This window comes from Panthera leo, chromosome A3, assembly GCF_018350215.1.
Source record: "Panthera leo isolate Ple1 chromosome A3, P.leo_Ple1_pat1.1, whole genome shotgun sequence".
In the NCBI taxonomy this organism is placed as follows: Eukaryota; Metazoa; Chordata; class Mammalia; order Carnivora; family Felidae; genus Panthera; species Panthera leo.
In genome coordinates this window covers 72,261,172-72,279,413 of record NC_056681.1, presented here as the reverse complement: position 1 = coordinate 72,279,413, position 18,242 = coordinate 72,261,172, and the positions used below count along the sequence as shown (strand labels likewise).

The window sequence follows — 18,242 nt, the reverse complement described above, 5'->3', positions numbered from 1 at the left end:
TCCATGTCGCAAATGGGAAGATTTCATTTTTTATGGCTGTGTAATATTCCATTGTATATAAGTAAGTAAAAGTGTTCAGTTAGATTTTTATTCTGGTATGTTTAAAATTCATATTTGTATACATTAGGAATATTTCAGATATGCAGAATGTTTTTGGAATTCTCGTTTGAAATTGTCTTCAAAATTTGTGGCAGTCTTAAGTATAGAGAAAAATATAATAAATTGCCATGTTCCTGATACTGAACTTCAGTAGTTTTCAACTTAGGGTAAATCTTACTTCAGTTATAGCTCTGCTCACTATCTCCACTCCATTATTTTGAAGGAAAACCCCATTCATCATACAATGTAACACCTAAGTATTTGCATATATATCTGCAAAGGTTAAAGATGTTTCTTGAAAGAGCAACCACAATGCTATTATTGCTCTTAAAGGTAACAATACCCAATCGGTCTTCAAATTTCCCTGATTGTCATATATATGTTTATGTATATTTTTCACATTGTTGAAATCAGGATCCAGTTAAGGTCTCTGCATTGTAATTAGTGTATTTGTCCCTTATTTTTTTTTAGTATAGTGTTTCATCATTTCTACCTCATGTAATGTTTGTTACCTGTTCACTGATTTTAGAACAAAGTCTTGGATGGAGAAGTGGCTAACAATCATAAGCATCTGCCAGGAATGCTAATGGTGTTCTAAAAGAACGTGATATATTTGCAAGAGTTGAGTTAATTTTCCTTGTTCTCCAGACGCCATCTTGTGCACAGATTGTTACTGATGCTCATGTGAGCACATATTACTTGAAGATTCTGATTGAGAGGTATGTTGGTACATACTAAAATATGATACCAAAAGGATACAAGGGGACTTAAAGTTCTATACTGCTGAAATGTCTGGTCCTAGTTATTGGCACTCATGAAGTAGTTTCTTTCCCCTCCTCCTTCCTTTCTTCCTCCTCTCTTTCTTATTCAAAATATCTTTTAGGATACGTTTCATGTATATGGCCATCCTAGTATCATGTAGAAATTTGTGTTATTTTTTAATATCCACAAATATCACTGTTTCGCTGCTCAGAATCACTTGAACTGTGGAAATGCTTCTCAATCAAATAAAATTGGTATTACTACCTTGTCAAGGAAAAGAAATAAATTTTAGTTGAGTGCCTATACTGCATAGAAATACATAGGTATGGTTTAATAGTAACATTCCCTCAAAAGTAATTCTCCAGCCTTACCATAATGATTAGGTTGCTGGAGTTTTTGCAGGAAAACATTAATAGGCTTCTAGAATATGATTGGCAGTGACAATAAACACATACACTTAAATTATAAATTATATTCCAAATTTAGGTGAATAGAAATTAATTTCCAATAAAGACTTTGCTGGGACTAGATCATAGACAAGTATTGAAAATCTTTGAACTGAGTGTTCACTTTCAAATGAGTGTAAGGGTTTTTTTGTTGTTGGATTGGAAGGAAGGTATTTGAGTTGTGGTCACTGGTGACTGATGAGTGCAAAGTCAGTGACTGTATATAGCCCCAGTGTGGCCAGGCAGAAAATGTGCAGTTTGTTGCCTTGGAATTTAAGTCTTTCCGGATTTGTCATTATCAGTAGCTGAAGCCTACTCTTACTGAGACATGAGAGAATGAATAAATGATACTAATTAAACAGTCTAAGGAAATGTGTGTAGAGTTAGTGAAAATTTGAACAGGAAATGGACAAGAAAGAGCATAAAGGTTCTGTGTTAACAGCTTCTGCCTCCCTTATGGGCCCAGTTGTGTTTTTTGGAAGAGAGGAAAATCTGGCAAATGAATGGCTGTTTGTACAGAAAGTGACCATGGAAAGCTAGACGATTATGGGCTTTGGACTCCTTTTTTGAGAATGGGAAAATAGTGTGTATGTTTGTAAAGCTGATTGACAAGATCTATACAGTTGAGGAAGAGGAAAGGTTTATTTAAACCAATAAAACTGGTCATAGGTAATTATTATGGAGGAAGTAAATTGGATGATAAGGTTCACTGGGACCAGAAGATAGATTATAAGTGCTGATGCCTAGAGAACGTTAGGGACTATTGAGGAAAGTAAAACACAGTCTAAAGGGACAGCCACTACTTGCTTTAGCCCAGTGTTGCCAGATTTCAAGGTACTTCAAATATGGATATCTGGGTTTTTTTTTTTTTTTATGTGAAATTTCCCAGTTTTTGAGTGTTGCCTCAACTGTAAAACAAAACAAATGAATAAAACCAAATAAAACTTTGTGGACCAAATAAAATACATGTGGGGATAGAATCCAACTGATAAGCTTTTCAGTTCGTGACCCTCCGTAGAATATATTTATTTGTTGTTTACAGAACACAAGCTAATGGATAGATGAAGGCATACTGTTTTTATCCCCTGAAATACGACTTCAGAGGTCTGACTTTTTCTACACATAGCAGATGTTTTTGATCATAATGAGGAAGCAGGACTGTGTTCTAGACATTTAAATCATCTGTCTGTCCCTGCAGTGTTACTTCACTAATTCCACAGTCTTCTCTATATGCTTCTTACTCTAGGCTGCAATACAGGATCTGAAATCTTATAGGGAAATGCTATAAAAAGATTGAGTCATCCCACAGGTATTATATAGGAATTTCTGTCTTATGGTATTGAAATGTGATTTTGAATTGTTCTTTGGACTGAAATTCTATTTAAAGGCAAATACTAAAGTGAGCTTGAAGATTGTGGCCTTGGGTCACAACAGCAGAAGTGTCATCTTGTGATGAAAGATTTGTAGACTTTGGAATAAGCCATCCTTCAAAATACTACTGTGCAAATTTTTGAAATACCATTATCTAGTTGAAAAAAATTGTTAATAGTGAGGTAGACTAGTAGAGACACACTGAAAAGGAGATGTTGGTATTAACAGCATAGATCCCACAAATACTATTTTTATATTTTTAATTACTATATAAATAATAACAGATTTTTAAGAAGGAAAAATTGTCCCTTATCTTACACATTTGTTTCTTTAAGGATTCCCTGTGATTTCTTATGGGTGGCTATTTTATGTAATTGATACAGAAATTTACACATTTTATAATTTAAAGAGGCAATTTATATTTTATGTAATACATCATATATCCAATTTACATTTTTACTTAATCTGTATTTTTTACATTTTAATACTATCTTAGTAGCTATAGTTTTAGATACTATTTTAGTCTACTGAAGGTATTATATCATAATATTAGAAGTTTAGCCTTTTGTTTTATTAGTAGTCACTTCATGTTTGGAAAAAATAACTATGAAAGTTTTCCTCACAACAAATTATCAGTTGAAGGATACTAAATAAAAAATAAGCATTTTATTACATTTTCATATTAACCTTATTAAATCAAGAAAGGTTGGCAAATCATCATAAGGACACCATTTGCATATTATTTGCCAATTTAAAAAATATTACCAGATTTATATATTTTCCCATGTCTGTTTATTTCTTGGACTTACTTTTTTATAAATTTATCTATTGTCACTCATCTATAAGATTCTTCATGTTTTCCTTCTTGATTTTTATGAATTCTTTATATTATAAGCTCATTTTTGTGTTTGAAAATTATTTCCCTGTGCACTTGTTTCCTTACTACTTTTTCACTTCTATTGTATATATATCTGTTTAAATCTCTTTATCTTTTACTTTGTGATTGTGTCTATGGCATTAAGGATCAGAATGTTTTTCTACTAAAATCTGATAATTGTGCAATTCTGGCTTTTCTTATTTATTTTTATTTTTTGGTTATTGTGTGGTGAAAAGTTTGGATCTAAATTCATTTTTCCTTTAAAAATTGCTGATTACTTCATCTAACCCTGTTACTAAATCCCCCTTTTTCCCAATGGTTCATATTTTAATTAATGTTGATGAGCCAAAGAGTTATGATAACTACATTCAAGGTGACTATTTTCCTTTGGTGTATACAAGAAAAGCACTTTGGGGAAAAAAAGTGAGAAGAGAGAGGTAACTAAAGGAAAGACTTGTTTGGAAAATTCTCAGCCTCCACTAAGAGCAAAAGGCTTAAATTCAGAAGACTTAAATTAAAACTTCCAAACAAATATCAAATCCAAGACATGAAGTCCAGAAATGAAGTCTCCTCTATGATTGTAAAGTACTTTGTTAAAGTGTGTGTGTGTGATAAAGGTGGTGCCTCATAGTAGCATTTAGGCAGGCAGAATGTCTCTAGAAACTTTGGGGTGTGACTTATGGGTACACTCAATCAGACAGTGGGGCTTTAAGAAGCATGGGGGTGTTGCTCCTCAGCAGAAGCCCAGGGCAGAGAAGGGCTTATCTCAAAGAACTTTGTGAGTGTGGTTTTGCCTATTTAAAGAGAACCCTAAGAATATTCACAGGAGGCCCACAAAGTTTAGAAAGAAATGCATTGAAACACTGGGGTTTGAATAAGAGGTGGGCTGAGAGATAGTACAAAATGTAAAGAGACCATCAGTTACAGGAGACCCTGCACTTGGTAGCAGTCATTCCCTTCTTCCCCCCACCCCCTTCCCCAGCCCCTGGCAACTATGAAGCTACTTTGTATCTCTGGAATTGCTTATTCTCAACATTTCATATAATCACACAATATGTGGCCTTTTACCTCCAGCTTTTTTCACTTAGCATGAAGTTTTCAAGGTGCATGTTGTAGCATATATCAGTACCTCCTTCTTTTTTATGGTTGAATAATACTCAAAGGTATGGAAGTACTACCTTTTGTTTATCCATTCTTCACTTGATGAACCTTTGGGTTTCTACTTTTTGGCTATTATGAATAATTCTGTTATAATAATCATTTGTATAAAAGTTTTTGTGTGGATGTGTTTTCTAGTTTGTTTTGTGGAAATTTCTAGGAATGGGTCATATGATAACCCTATATTTAAGTGTTTGAGGAACTGTTGGACTTACAAAGGGGCTATACCATTTTATATCCCCACCAGCAATGGAGGTTGGTTGCAGTTTGTCCACATCCTTATGAATACTATACTTGGCCTTTTTTTTTTTTAATTTTTTTTAAAATTTTTTTTTGAAATTTACATCCAAAATAGTTAGTATATAGTGCAACAATGATTTCAGGAGTAGATTCCTTAGTGCCCCTTACCCATTTAGTCCATCCCCCATCCCACAACCCCTCCAGTAACCCTCAGTTTGTTCTCCATATTTATGAGTCTCTTCTGTTTTGTTCCCCTCCCTGTTTTTATATTATTTTTGCTTCCCTTCCTATATGTTCATCTATTTTGTCTCTTAAAGTCTTCATATGAGTGAAGTCATATGATTTTTGTCTTTCTGTGTCTAATTTCACTTAGCATAATACCCTCCAGTTCCATCCATCTTGCAAATGGCAAGATTTCATTCTTTTTGATTGCCGAGTAATACTCCATTGTATATGTATACCACATCTTTATCCATTCATCCATTGATGGACATTTGGGCTCTTTCCATACTTTGGCTGTTGTTGATAGTGCTGCTATACACATTGGGGTGCATGTGTCCCTTCGAAACAACACACCTATATCCCTTGGATAAATGCCTAGTAGTGCAATTGCTGGGTCATAGGGTAGTTCTATTTTTAGTTTTTTGAGGAACCTCCATGCTGTTTTCCAGAGTGGCTGCACCAGCTTTCATTCCCATCTTTTTTGATTATAGCCATTCTAATGGATGTGAAGTGGCATCTCATGGTTTTGATGTGCATCTCCCTCATGACTAATGATGTTGATCTTTTTATGTGTTTACAGGTTATTGTTTAAATTTTGATTATAGCAATAAAAGAACTCATTATGTGACTACCTCATTTAATTTATAAATTGCAAATAAATACTTCTCTAGGTTTTATTACTTCCATTTTAACGTCAGTCATATACAGGCTTATGTTTCCTATATAATAGCAAAGACCTGGTTATTCACCTCGAGAATCCTGCTTACTGTTAACATTAAGTATCTTTTTTCCTTTTGCTCATTTATTTTCTTTTAGTATTTGTGACGATGTATTTATGTTTGAATGGCCAGCCAATATAAAACTTCTTCTCTTTTCTGTCACCTAGCAAATATTTACTGAGTGGCTCTTATGGCAGACACTTTGCTAAGTGCTGAGGATATATAGTAGTGAATAAGTCTTATGATCTGGTGGGGAATTTAGAATGAACACATATACATGTGAATTATAATTGTAATCTGATGTAAATGATAGAGAGGAATGGGACATTATGATGGAAAGAAATGGGGGGACCTGCTTTAGTTGGGCTGATCAGTGAACATTTTTCTTAGTTGTGGCATCCTGAAAACATGGAAATAACCATTGAAAAAAGACAAAAAGAGTGTGACTAGAACACAGGAAAGTGAAGGGGATTGGCTCAGAAGGCAAGGCTGAAGAGAGAGCTGTTTTCCTTTGAGTAGCTCTAGCTGAAAATTCATTGTTTCCTTAAAACATAAATAAACACACACAAACAAATCAGTGCAATTAACACTTCCGGCCATGCCCTACAAAATTTGGCTTCTTCCTACCTCTCTGGCCTTATTTCCTCTCCCTGTCTTTACACGTCAGCCACAGTGGCCATCCTGCTGTTCCTCAAGCATACCCTCTGCTCCCTCATGGCCTTTACACTTCCTGTTTCTTCTGTTTGGAGTACTCCTCCTCCATCTGTTTGCATGATTTACTGCTTCTTATCTTGTCATTTCTCTGTTTAGCTGTCTTTGTTTCAGAGATGACCTCTCTCCTCTTTTCTAAAGTAGTCCTGATCACTGTCTATTACTTTACTCTGTTAATTTCTTTCACAGTATTTTCATGAGAACTTATTATCAATGTGTTTATTACCTGTCTTTCTGACTAGAAGAGAAGTTCCATGAAGGTAAATACTTTGTCATTCGAGTTGACTGCAGTAACCCTTGTGCTTAGTGCAATTCCTGGTCCTGGTGAATGACTGGACTCATTCATTTATTTTTGCAGAGTCTTGAAGGATTATGGTAAAACAGTAGATTAGATTTTAAGTGCAAATAGGAGTGCTGAAAAAAAAGTGAAACTGCTATTATAGCAGTTGATTTCAGTGGCTTGTTGTTTGTAGCCCCTTTTATAATCATTGAAATTCTTCCCTGGAGCTGTCAGGTATATTTATATAATCATCCTTAATTTATATATAATGTGAAATTATAAGTGAGGTGACCTCTTTCAAAGCTTTGTGGTTTGCTGATTTTCTGGGATCTGTAAGTCAATGTGGTTTTTCTCTCAGTTCTTCAGATTGGATGGTTTATATCAATGTTTTCAAGTTCACTGACTCTTCCAGCTCTAATCATCTTTTAAGTCCCTCCATGTCTTTTTTTCAGTTCTAGAATTTTTTTTAATGGCTTCATTCTTCTGCTGAGATACTCTGTATACCTATCTGTATACTCTATATACTAAAAGTGAAGTCTTTGAACATACTTTTCTTAAAATTTTCAAGCATTTATACTAGCTACTTTAGTTCATCTGTTAAATCCAACATCTGGGCCATCTTGGGGTCAATTTCTGCTGACTCTTTTCTGACCCAAATTCTGTTATCTTCATATGAGAAATGTTGATTTTGTTTTCCTTTTTTTTTTTTTTTTAATAATTCATTTACTGACATATAACCTTCAGCTTGTTTAGGTTTGGTTTTATGTTTTGTTAGACTGTGTCTGTGGAGAGCTTAAGGTGTTTCCCAAGTGCATCTGATTTGGTGGGATTCTTACTTCCCAACTTCTGCCTCCTTCCTGAACTTGTCAGGGCTTATTTTAGGCTTAGTTAGAGCAGGTCCAGAATAGGCCTTACTCTCAGAATTGGTTTTTATTTCCAGGGCTCTGCTTTTTGGGTGTCTCAGCAGGATTCCCAGGGTGTTGATGAGGTATCCTATTGTTTCACCACCATGACTGGCCAGAACTCCTAGGATTTCCATTGCCCCCCGTACTCTTTGCCCTCTAGTTATCTCTATTTTGTTTTTAATCCTTCAGCAGTTCTGTGAGTTTTGTCTTGCCTTAGGCATGTGCAGCCTCGACCACAGTTGAGGATTCTTAGAGAACTTCCACACCAGCACCTCTCCTTTGCACAGATCTCTTTCCTCTGGGGCCTTGCACCACAGATGTCAGCTGTTTAAACTCTAATCTATGCCTCCTTAGCTCAGTGGACTGCTGTCCTCTGCTTGGATTGTTTCCTTTCTTGAGTACCTTTTCTTCAACCTTACCTTGCCCTGCTTAGATTTCAGCTCACTGCACCATAATTAAGAAAAGTCCCTAGGCAGAGAGCTGAGGTGGTCATGGGGTTCACCTCATGTGTTTCCCTTCTTTCAGGAATCACAATGTTCTGACTTGTTTAATGCCAGAAAAAGTTGCTTTACATATTTGTTCACTTGTATAATAGTTGATAGCAGGAAGGCTAGTTTAGTACCAGTTAATGTTGTCCTATCCAGAAGTGTAATTCTGAAGCCTGTTTAGTTTGGAAAGGGATGTGTTTTTAAAAAGAGAAAACTTGTTTTCTTTTAGACTTTGTTTTTTTCCTATTCATACAGGCAACAATTATTTATTTCCTGTCTTCTGTCTGCATTTGGCACTAGGCATACAAGCAGAATGAAACACAGTTTCTTTCTTTAAGGAGAATGCTTTCTTAGTGGATTAGGGGTCAGCAAATAGGAAGTTCAAATCTGGTTTTGTTTTTGTTTTTTAATAAACTTTTATTGAAGCATAATATATGTTATTATTTCATGGCACCCCCCCCCCCCACCTGCTTAATTTGATAACTTGTTATATAAAGAAAAATAAGTTAGTTCATTTTTTCCAAAGGAGAGGCTTTGGTAGTAGATGTAAGTTCTAAATGTACTTATTGTTTAGTTTTTTTTTTTTTTAAACGTTTATTTATTTTGGGGGGGGCGGAGGAGAGGAAAGGGGTAGAGAGAGAGGGAGAGAGAGAATCCCAAGTGGGCTGTTCTACGTGCTATTAGCGTAGACTCAATCCCATAAACTGTGAGCTCATGATGAGCTGAAATCAAGAGTCAGGCCCCTAACTGACTGAGCCACCCAGGCGCCCCTCTAAGTACACTTTTCTGAACCACTAGTTCATAATTATTAATCATTAAATTTGCTTTATTTTGAAATAGAGCTATAAAAATACTCTTTATATTGGTTTCACTGTTGCCTTTGGCAAATGTTTTCACTGGAGATGCAGGTATCATATGTTAATGTATTTATGATGTTAAAAACAATTTTTATGTCTCTCTACTGTAGTGTATTTAATAATCAAAACAAATTTTTTTGAATTTCATTTTTATAAGATCAGCCTAACTCATGAAAAACAAACATCTTTACCCTGCTTCATACATCACTGCCAGTTGATAAGCTTCAACTCAGGGTCTGGCTATAGAATGATTTTTATCAGCAATCACTGATAATGATGAATTGGATATGAAACTGATTTTCTTCCTTTTTTCTTATGTCCTCCACCCAAATTAGATTGACTTTAGATTGATTGTAGAAAAATAACCTAGCTTGAAAAACTGTTGTTCTTTCCTTGATAAAATACCCTTGAATGTTAACTTAGAAATAAGGTATGTTAAACTTCTGCTACAATGGTGCTGTCTCAACCATTGTGGTTTCTGAAACCTCCCAGGATAAGAGAATTCTTAACTAAAAAACTTCTGACAGTCCTTTGTGGTGGAACTAGGTTTGGTATAAATTCAGTATACAAAATTAAGAGTATTAGTGACATGTTACTTATCTTCAGTAATAATGAGTACACTTATCATTTCTTGCTTTCTACATTCAAGTATTTTATCTTTCCTATTTTATGCTAGCATTTTCCAAATGTGGCTCTTTCTTTAAGAGTCTAGCACCTTTCTAATTTTTGACTGGGAGTTGTTGATTTTTACTTCCTACCTGCAACTATAGTAGAAGGAATAAATATATACTTGAGATGAAATAAAAAATTCATACTTGTTTTTCAAACCTCCTTTCTCATTGCCAAGCACATGAAGTCAAACCTTCCTATCACATCTGTCCTCTTTCTGATACTGATATTTCCCCAAACTGATAATTCCAAGAAGTCCTCACATGTACATCAATCACAGTATGTCATATTTGCTAATGGTGTATGTGTGTGGGTACTTATTTTATTAAGTTCTCTATACCTCTGTTCTGGCGTTCTGTTTCCCACCCCCCTTAACTACTCCAGAATCAATGACATCGTCAATGCACAATTTTGTTTTGTGGTAGATCACATTCTGGAAAGTTTAGTCCCACTCGTTTGTTCTGTCAACTGAATAACATCATACCTGTGTTCTTCCTCACAAGATCAGATTTGTAAATTATTGTATGCACCTGATATTTGGCGGCACTTACCTTGGGGTAATGTTAAATTAGATATGTAAAAGAAAATAGAATAATTTGGTGGAATTAGTAAAAGGGTGCACGTTTTTTAAGGAACCTATGGGCATGTGAGCTATTCTTCAAGCGATCTACTGTAGCAGCAGCTTGGGGGCCATTAAGTAATATGCATTTCTCCAAAAATACTCTTTAGGTTGTCTGGGGTTTCTTTTTCAAACAAGCAAAGTTTTACTATATTTTCATTGATTGCTTCAAACACATCATTTAACGATTGTTTATGACGGAAAAAATATGTAAGATGCAGAACTTGCAGTATTGCTTTTTCAGTTGGGCAGTGACTATTGTCATTTGTGGTCAAATGGTAATAACAGCCAACCTTTCAATCCCTTTGGGACTGTTTCTTCAGACTGCTGTTTCTTCTGACCTGTTCATCCTTCTCTCTCTCCCAGTTGCATTTTAACTAAATAGAAACATTGTCTTTATTAGTAGAGAGAATAGATGTTTGCCTATTACTTCCATTTCCTCTGTATTCTTTTAAATGCTACTGAAAATAATTTTGTTCACAGAAAGGATGTGTATGTTAATAGGTTTAAGCTAAGACAACTGTGATAAATGTTTTGGGATTGCATAGGGAGTATGTGTTTTGATTTCTTGATAGGAATGATCACAGCACTGTGAGTTCCAGGGTGAATAAGTGATGAGAACATCACCAAAGTGTCCAGTCCTACAAACCTGCCTTTCTACTGACAATAATTGTTTTGACTGTTGCATTCGCAGCTGTTGAAAATGGACATATAGATGTGTTAAGGCTGTTGCTTCGATATGGAGCAAATGTTAATGGATCCCATTCTATGTGTGGATGGAACGCTTTGCATCAGGCTACTTTTCAGGTAACCTGTGAATTTATTATTTCATTTCCATGTAAATTATGTGTTTTACCCTTTTAAAATGACAGTTCTATACAGTTTTTGCTTCCTACTTGCCTGTGATTTATGATGGTTAGTACAGTACAGAAAAGGCAGTCTAAATGCTAATGATCATTCTGAATAAGCCAACTGCTCTGGTAGTTCCAGCTGCTTTGGGATTCAGGGATTATCTAAGTTTTTCATATGTTGATGGCATAGTTAAGAGACCATCAGAATATTTAGGGTATAAATTGATAAGGAGCAATGACTTACTTTATTTACAGCAGTGTGTTTAGAAACTGTGCTAACTCCTTACTGCTTGGGCTAGCAAACTAATTTTGCAGGCTTTAAAAGGATTATAATTCTTAGAGATCAATGTTTCACCTGTTTAATGGGCTGGCTAAACATATAGAATAATCTCTGTCTAGTACATCCTTCCCATTGAACAATACACTTAAAAAAAAAAGTTTTCCTTTACTGAAGATGAAAACACCCCAAAACACAGGGATAAGAAAACAGATACCTTCTATTTTCTTTGTTTTCTCCTGTTTAAAATATGAATCTGTGCTTTAGGAAAATGGTGAGATCATAAAATTGCTTCTTAAGAAAGGAGCAGACAAGGAATGCCAGGATGACTTTGGAATCACACCTTTATTTGTGGCTGCTCAGTATGGCAAGCTAGAAAGCTTGAGCATACTTATTTCATCGGGTAAGCTGAATCCTTTAGCCTTTGCACTGTTAAGATCTTCAGTTTTAACTGTGTCTTCCTGGGAAGTACCGTTCTGGACCAGATATAAATCAGGTTGTGAAAATTTATGGTTTTATGTTAGTGGTAAATAAGAGTACATACAAGTTGATTTATAAGCCTGGTTACTAAGTGTCTATTACTAACATAATGTGATGCACAGCTACTAATTTATTTGAGGAGGAATACAACGATCTATCACAAAAGCAGGTTTATTGGCAAGTTGAATGATGGGGCTGTTCTTTCTTATGGGGACCTGAGCAGTTCCAACTGTCTAGGGTACAAGACTATATAAGCTTAATTAATTTATTAGATAGCTATTTTGTATATTAAGCCTTTGAGTTGTATGTTTTGATAAATTGTGGGATTATTTAAATGGTTTATTTGAAAGCATGTTTACGCTTTGAATATATTAATAGCAACCTAACCCTGCTAAAGGTTTCTCTGTGACAGTCATTACACATTCAGCATTACCAGAGGAGATGGTGTTGAGGTGGCATTCTTACGCTGTATGACATTTCTGTGACCGGAAACCTTTGTTATGTAAGGGCTTTCAAATTCCTCCAAACGCTGTGCACACACTCGTAGTACTAACCTGATGAACCATGGATAGTTTCGAGCAGAAGGGAAATACACCAGATTTGCTGCTAGGCAAAACATTTTTTAAAAATTCTTAGGCTTTTTATATTTGTCTATAATACCTAGGCTTTTAATAAATTGCCTCCAAATATACAAAACAAAGTTTATTTCGACAACAAAGCACATATTTTCTTATTTCTGCTTTCTTCTTACAAACCTTCAAATGTGCAAGTTGAAGTATGGAGCAAAGAAAACATTAAGTGCCAAATTAAGATACCTGTTACAAATATTGAATCTGTAAATCTTAGAGTTGAGAGGAATCTCCAAAATTATTTATTTAAACATGTACTTTTTTAGATTAAGAATCCCAGGCCCTGAGAGTTTAAGTGCCTTGCCAAAGATCTAGAAAATATTTCCTGGCATAATGAGGCTTAGAAGCAGGCCTTCTCATGTGACTTCCTCTCTTCCTCTTCTTCTGTGTTGTATTTTCCTGAGGCTGTCCTAATTCATTTTATGGCCTCCAGTTCCATAACTTCCAATTATTAGCATGGAACTAATATTTAAAATAAAATAGGTTAAACAGTACCTTAATGATTGTCTCCTCGTGCCGAGTTTGTCTCCCAGAATGCTAAGCACCTGTTCTGTTTTGTTCCTTCCCCCCCCTCCCCCGAATAGTTATGAACAGCAAATTGAAAAGGTGTGTAGGTATATTTATCATGTAGCTATATATGTTTCTAACTCCTTAAAATGATTTTCCTTTCAGTGAATTATCTGTCATTTTTCCAACTTTCTACCTGTAATCTTATAGGGACTGGTTCCTTATTCTTTTTGATTCTTTGAAATTGTCAATCAAAATGAAACTGCTTAAAAAGGAAAGTTAAGTAGATTTCTTTCTTGACTTAGTCTTTTCTTAATATATTTAGTGTTCCCTTCTTTCTGAGGTTGACAGTACGTGAAGCATCCACCTTGTTTAAGTCGAGAAGATTCTACTTATCTGGATGTGTTGAGTGTCCAGTTAGAATTTCTGAAATTCCATCAACCCTTTAACTTAGTATTTGTGTTTTGCAGAGTTTTTACCTGTCTCAGGGCTGTGATTTATTCAAGGTGCATTTATAGAACATCCATTCAAAGAAAAAAAAATTTTTTTCCCTTGTGATGAAGGTATTTCCACTGAGACATTAGAGAAATTTAAAAATTCTCATTGTCATGCAATAACACTATACTTAGCATATTTAACATGTTATCTGTCAATGAGAAAAATTGAGGGAAATTACCTATTTTTAAAACCTTCACCAAAAGTAAGGTCACTTTTTTACATCTTAATATATTGGCATTTAAGTAATTGATTAGTTTTGTTCTTTATTTTGTAGTGTTTATTTTTGAGAGACAGAGAAGGAGCGCGTGCTGTCATGTGGGTGGGGGAGGGACAGTGGGAGGGAGGGAGAGAATCCCAAGCAGGTTTGAAGCAGGGGTCAAACCTACGAACCATGAGATCTAACTTGAGCCAAAATCAGAAGTCCAGACGCTTAACCGACCTAGCCACCCAGGCGCCTCAGTTTTTGTTCTCTGAAAGTCTGCTCAGAAACCATTTAAGTAGACATTTTCTCTTTCATTATAAGGCTCTAAATGCAGTGGTCATGAAGGAAAAGGATATAATGAAAAGTATAGTTAACATTAGTTTTAAGGTATGGCCACAATGTATGTCATATCTGTGGGGATTTTTTTTTTTCATAAATCTTAGCGTGAATTGATTAATGGCATCTATAAAGTCTTATAACGTACGTTTTTCTTATCTTTTTCTGTAATAGTCAGATGTTATCCATTTTTGATGATTTGTATTTTCCACTTTTCAGTGATTACTTACTGGACCCACAGAGTGCTTGCTGGAGGACAGATTGGAATGAAATGAATCCTTCATTGCATAAGATTTTTGTTTTAGCTTAAAAATGAATTCTAAAATGTTAATCACTTGTTTTCTTGTTAACATAAAAGCAAAAACAATTTAAAATGATTACCAACAAGTTTGGAAAATCAGTATGTTTATACAACAGCGTCCACTGGGGTTGGAACTATTGTACTATAAAACCCTTTTAAGACAGCTGTTTTGAAATTTATGTTAATTATCATTTTAAAAAAAATAAATTAAGATTGCCTGTTACATGTTGTTATCCTCTATTAGGTGCAAATGTCAATTGTCAAGCATTGGATGAAGCTACTCCCTTGTTCATTGCTGCTCAGGAGGGCCACACAGAATGTGTAGAGCTTTTGCTGTCCAGTGGGGCAGATCCTGATCTTTACTGTAATGAGGATGATTGGCAGTTACCTATTCATGCAGCTGCACAAATGGGCCATACAGAGTAAGTAGTAAAACAGAAAATAAAAATAGTCTCGTAATTAAAAGGCGGCAAGGAATAAATCTTCTGAGCCTGTTCTTTTATCTTAGGCAAACTCCTTGGTATTTTCTCTACCAGCCTGCTGTATGATTAGAGCCACCCCCATATCTGTCCTCCGTGCCATCCCCAGCTCCTCTTAGCCTTACACTTTCCTAGTGTGAACAGAATGGCTGGAGATGGAGCCCTGGGGCATCCTCAGGGTATTAAGACTTTCCTCTAATTTCTCAAGCTGTGGCCATACTCTGCTGCTCTGCTCCGGTTTTATTCCAGGTGTCTTTAGTTAACAATCTGATGGCCTTATTCGATGTTTCCTGTTTGACCCCAGGAAACTTTTGAGTGTGTGACCCTTCTTGGGTCGAGTCTTTCCTTTGTGTGGGCTAAGGAGTTCTCCCCATCTTGAACCCTGTGACTGGACCTTCTCTTTAATCTCTAATCCAACTTGGTACTTTGCCTGCCCTACTTCTGTTACTCTTCTTCCTTAGTCAGAAGTTCTTATGAAATTTTTCTGGAGAAAGAGACTTAAAGAAAGTTGGAACTCCCTAAAATTAGGGGTTCCAGGAATCTTAGAAGCGAATAACCTGGTTATACCTCTGAGAATATGGCAGCCTGTCTTAACATAAATTGGCAATGAATAGTTTTAAAAAGTGTATGTTTAAACTCTTTAGAGTCATAATTTAAAATAGTGGTTTTGTAGTTGTTCATATTATTTTTTTATTTAAAAAAATTTTTTTAACGTTTATTTATTTTTGACAGAGAGAGAGAGAGAGAGAGAGAGAGAGAGAGAGAATGAGTGGGGGAGGGGCAGAGAGAGAGGGAGACCCAGAATTCGAAGCAGGCTCCAGTCTCTGAGCTGTCAGCACAGAACCTGACGCGGGGCCTGAGCTCATGGACTGCGAGATCATGACCTGAGCTGAAGTCGGACGCCCAACCACTGAGCCATCCAGGCGCCCCATGTAGTTGTTTGTATTATTTAATTTAAAAAGTAATAGTGAAATTGTCATTACTTTCATATGTTTACATAGTAGGAAAACATTCTGTCATTTGGTTATTATGCCACTAGGTGGCATGGTATTTTACTATTGTACCTTGTATAATTTTTCCAATCCATTTTTTTTTTTTTTTTTAATTTTTTTTTTTCAACGTTTTTTATTTATTTTTGGGACAGAGAGAGACAGAGCATGAACGGGGGAGGGGCAGAGAGAGAGGGAGACACAGAATCGGAAACAGGCTCCAGGCTCCGAGCCATCAGCCCAGAGCCTGACGCGGGGCTCGAACTCACGGACCGCGAGATCGTGACCTGGCTGAAGTCGGACGCTTAACCGACTGCGCCACCCAGGCGCCCCTTCCAATCCATTTTTAAAACACATTTATTGAGGGACATTAAAGTGATTCTTTATTTCAACAGAATACCTAGGTTTTAAGATTTGGTGTTTTTCTTAACTCTTTCTTGTTTATTTAAACAGAAGTCTTAGATACAATTCTACCATGAGCTTTAAATTGATACCAAAACACTCTTGGGATTTGTCCTTATTTGTTCTCAATATTGGGAATTTTTTTGTTATAATGATTTCCTCCGTAGACCACTTCAATGTAACCCCTTCTGTGAATGTAAGTACTAAAGAAAAGTAGCTTTAGAGTAACCCTGCATTTCTTTTCCCAGAAAGAGGGGGGATTTCATGGCTGACCTTATCCCTACAGATTTATTTTTAATTTTAGAAAAGTAAACTGTTAATTTTTTTCCAGCTGTGAGTCTTGGAGGTAAGTTTACAAATAATCTAAGAACTTAGGTTTTAATGATTTTCTTTAGAACTTCCTCTACTTAGCAACCAGTTTCTTTATAAATCTGCCTCAGTGTTTAAAGAGCTCATATTCTTTTCAGAAAATAGAATATTTTAGCAGAAATTCTTATTCCTTCTTCATGAAAATACTATTCATTGCATGCCACTCATCCTCTTTAAAAATTCTTATTAATTAGGAAAATAAATTTTAGTTTGTACTTTAAGGAGGAAAATTATTTATTTTCTTGATATAAGTTTGTATCTGGTATAATGAAGTTTTAAATGATCAGATCCTAAAATACCTAATAGAAAATTTGAATTTGGGAGAGTACGGTGATGATGGTGGCAAGGGAAATAATTAGTGAAAAAATAAGGATAACCTGTTACATATTTACTTATAGTAACATTACTTAATTCTGTTTCAGATATGTGTAAGGACCTTTGTATAAAGCAACAATAAGGGTAACATTTTATTATCCTGTAATAATCTAATGTAGGTAGAAGACAGAAAAAGACTTTAAATCAATCAAAGGGTGACTATTAAAATAAGTGCCATAGAAATGTTGACTGCACTCATGTACATATAAAACATGAAATGCCCTGAACTTGTGTGCTTACAGAATCTTGGAATTGTTAATACCACTTACCAACCGGGTTTGTGACACTGGGCCAGACAAAGTGAGCCCCGTTTACTCTGCAGTGTTCGGAGGGCATGAAGAGTGCCTAGAAATGTTACTCCAGCATGGCTACAGCCCAGATGCCCAGATGTGCCTCATCTTTGGGTTCAGCTCTCCCATGTGTATGGCTTTCCAAAAGGAGTATGTATATTTGCTATATTTTTATCCTTTTTTGCTACATGGAGATATATTTCCAAGTGATTTTCTTTTATGATGAAACTTGAAGCTAAATTGTTAACTTAGAAAGATATGAATAACCCTCTGTGATGTACGTCGTTCCATCAAAGTACAATAAAATGAGGTGATAATGTCAGATTTTTTCTCTTCCCTTTTTGGACCTGGATCATATTTTTATTGTAGCAACTTTACAGAATACTTTCAGTGTATTAAAGTAAATGCAGGATTTCTCTGATAATACTTAGTTATCAAAATAATTCAAGAATTAAAACATTCATTTATACGATGGATAAGGTTTCAGGATTTAATGTGTAACATGATGACTATAGTTGATAAAACTGCATTGTATAGTTGAAGTTTACTAAGAGTAGAACTTAAATTCTCTTCCCCCCCCCAAAAAAAAAAAAAAAGGTAAACATGTAATGTGATGGATGTGTTAATTTGATGGTAGGGGGAGGATTCCTTTCACAATGTGTATATATATGGAATTACTGTGTTGCATACTTAAATATCTTACGATCTTATTTATCAGTTTTACTTTAGTAAAGCTGGGGAAGAAAAAAGAATTTAAGATGACTTTATCAAATAAGACATTGTATTTCAGGTTATTTACCACTTGAAATTTATCAAACTTGTTATGAGCCTAAA

General features: G+C 35.3%; 1 protein-coding gene across 8 annotated transcripts in view; it reads left to right on the top strand.

Annotated features, from left to right (window-relative positions):
- The window catches only part of ASB3 (ankyrin repeat and SOCS box containing 3), a 113,898-nt gene that overhangs the window by 61,328 nt on the left and 34,328 nt on the right, over nt 1-18,242 (top strand). For all 8 annotated transcript variants that reach the window (XM_042932259.1, XM_042932261.1, XM_042932258.1 and 5 more), the window contains 4 exons: nt 11,118-11,230; nt 11,819-11,954; nt 14,749-14,926; nt 17,361-17,558. In XM_042932259.1, coding sequence (XP_042788193.1) covers nt 11,118-11,230; nt 11,819-11,954; nt 14,749-14,926; nt 17,361-17,558 — 625 coding nt within the window. The remainder of the gene's footprint in view (nt 1-11,117; nt 11,231-11,818; nt 11,955-14,748; nt 14,927-17,360; nt 17,559-18,242) is intronic.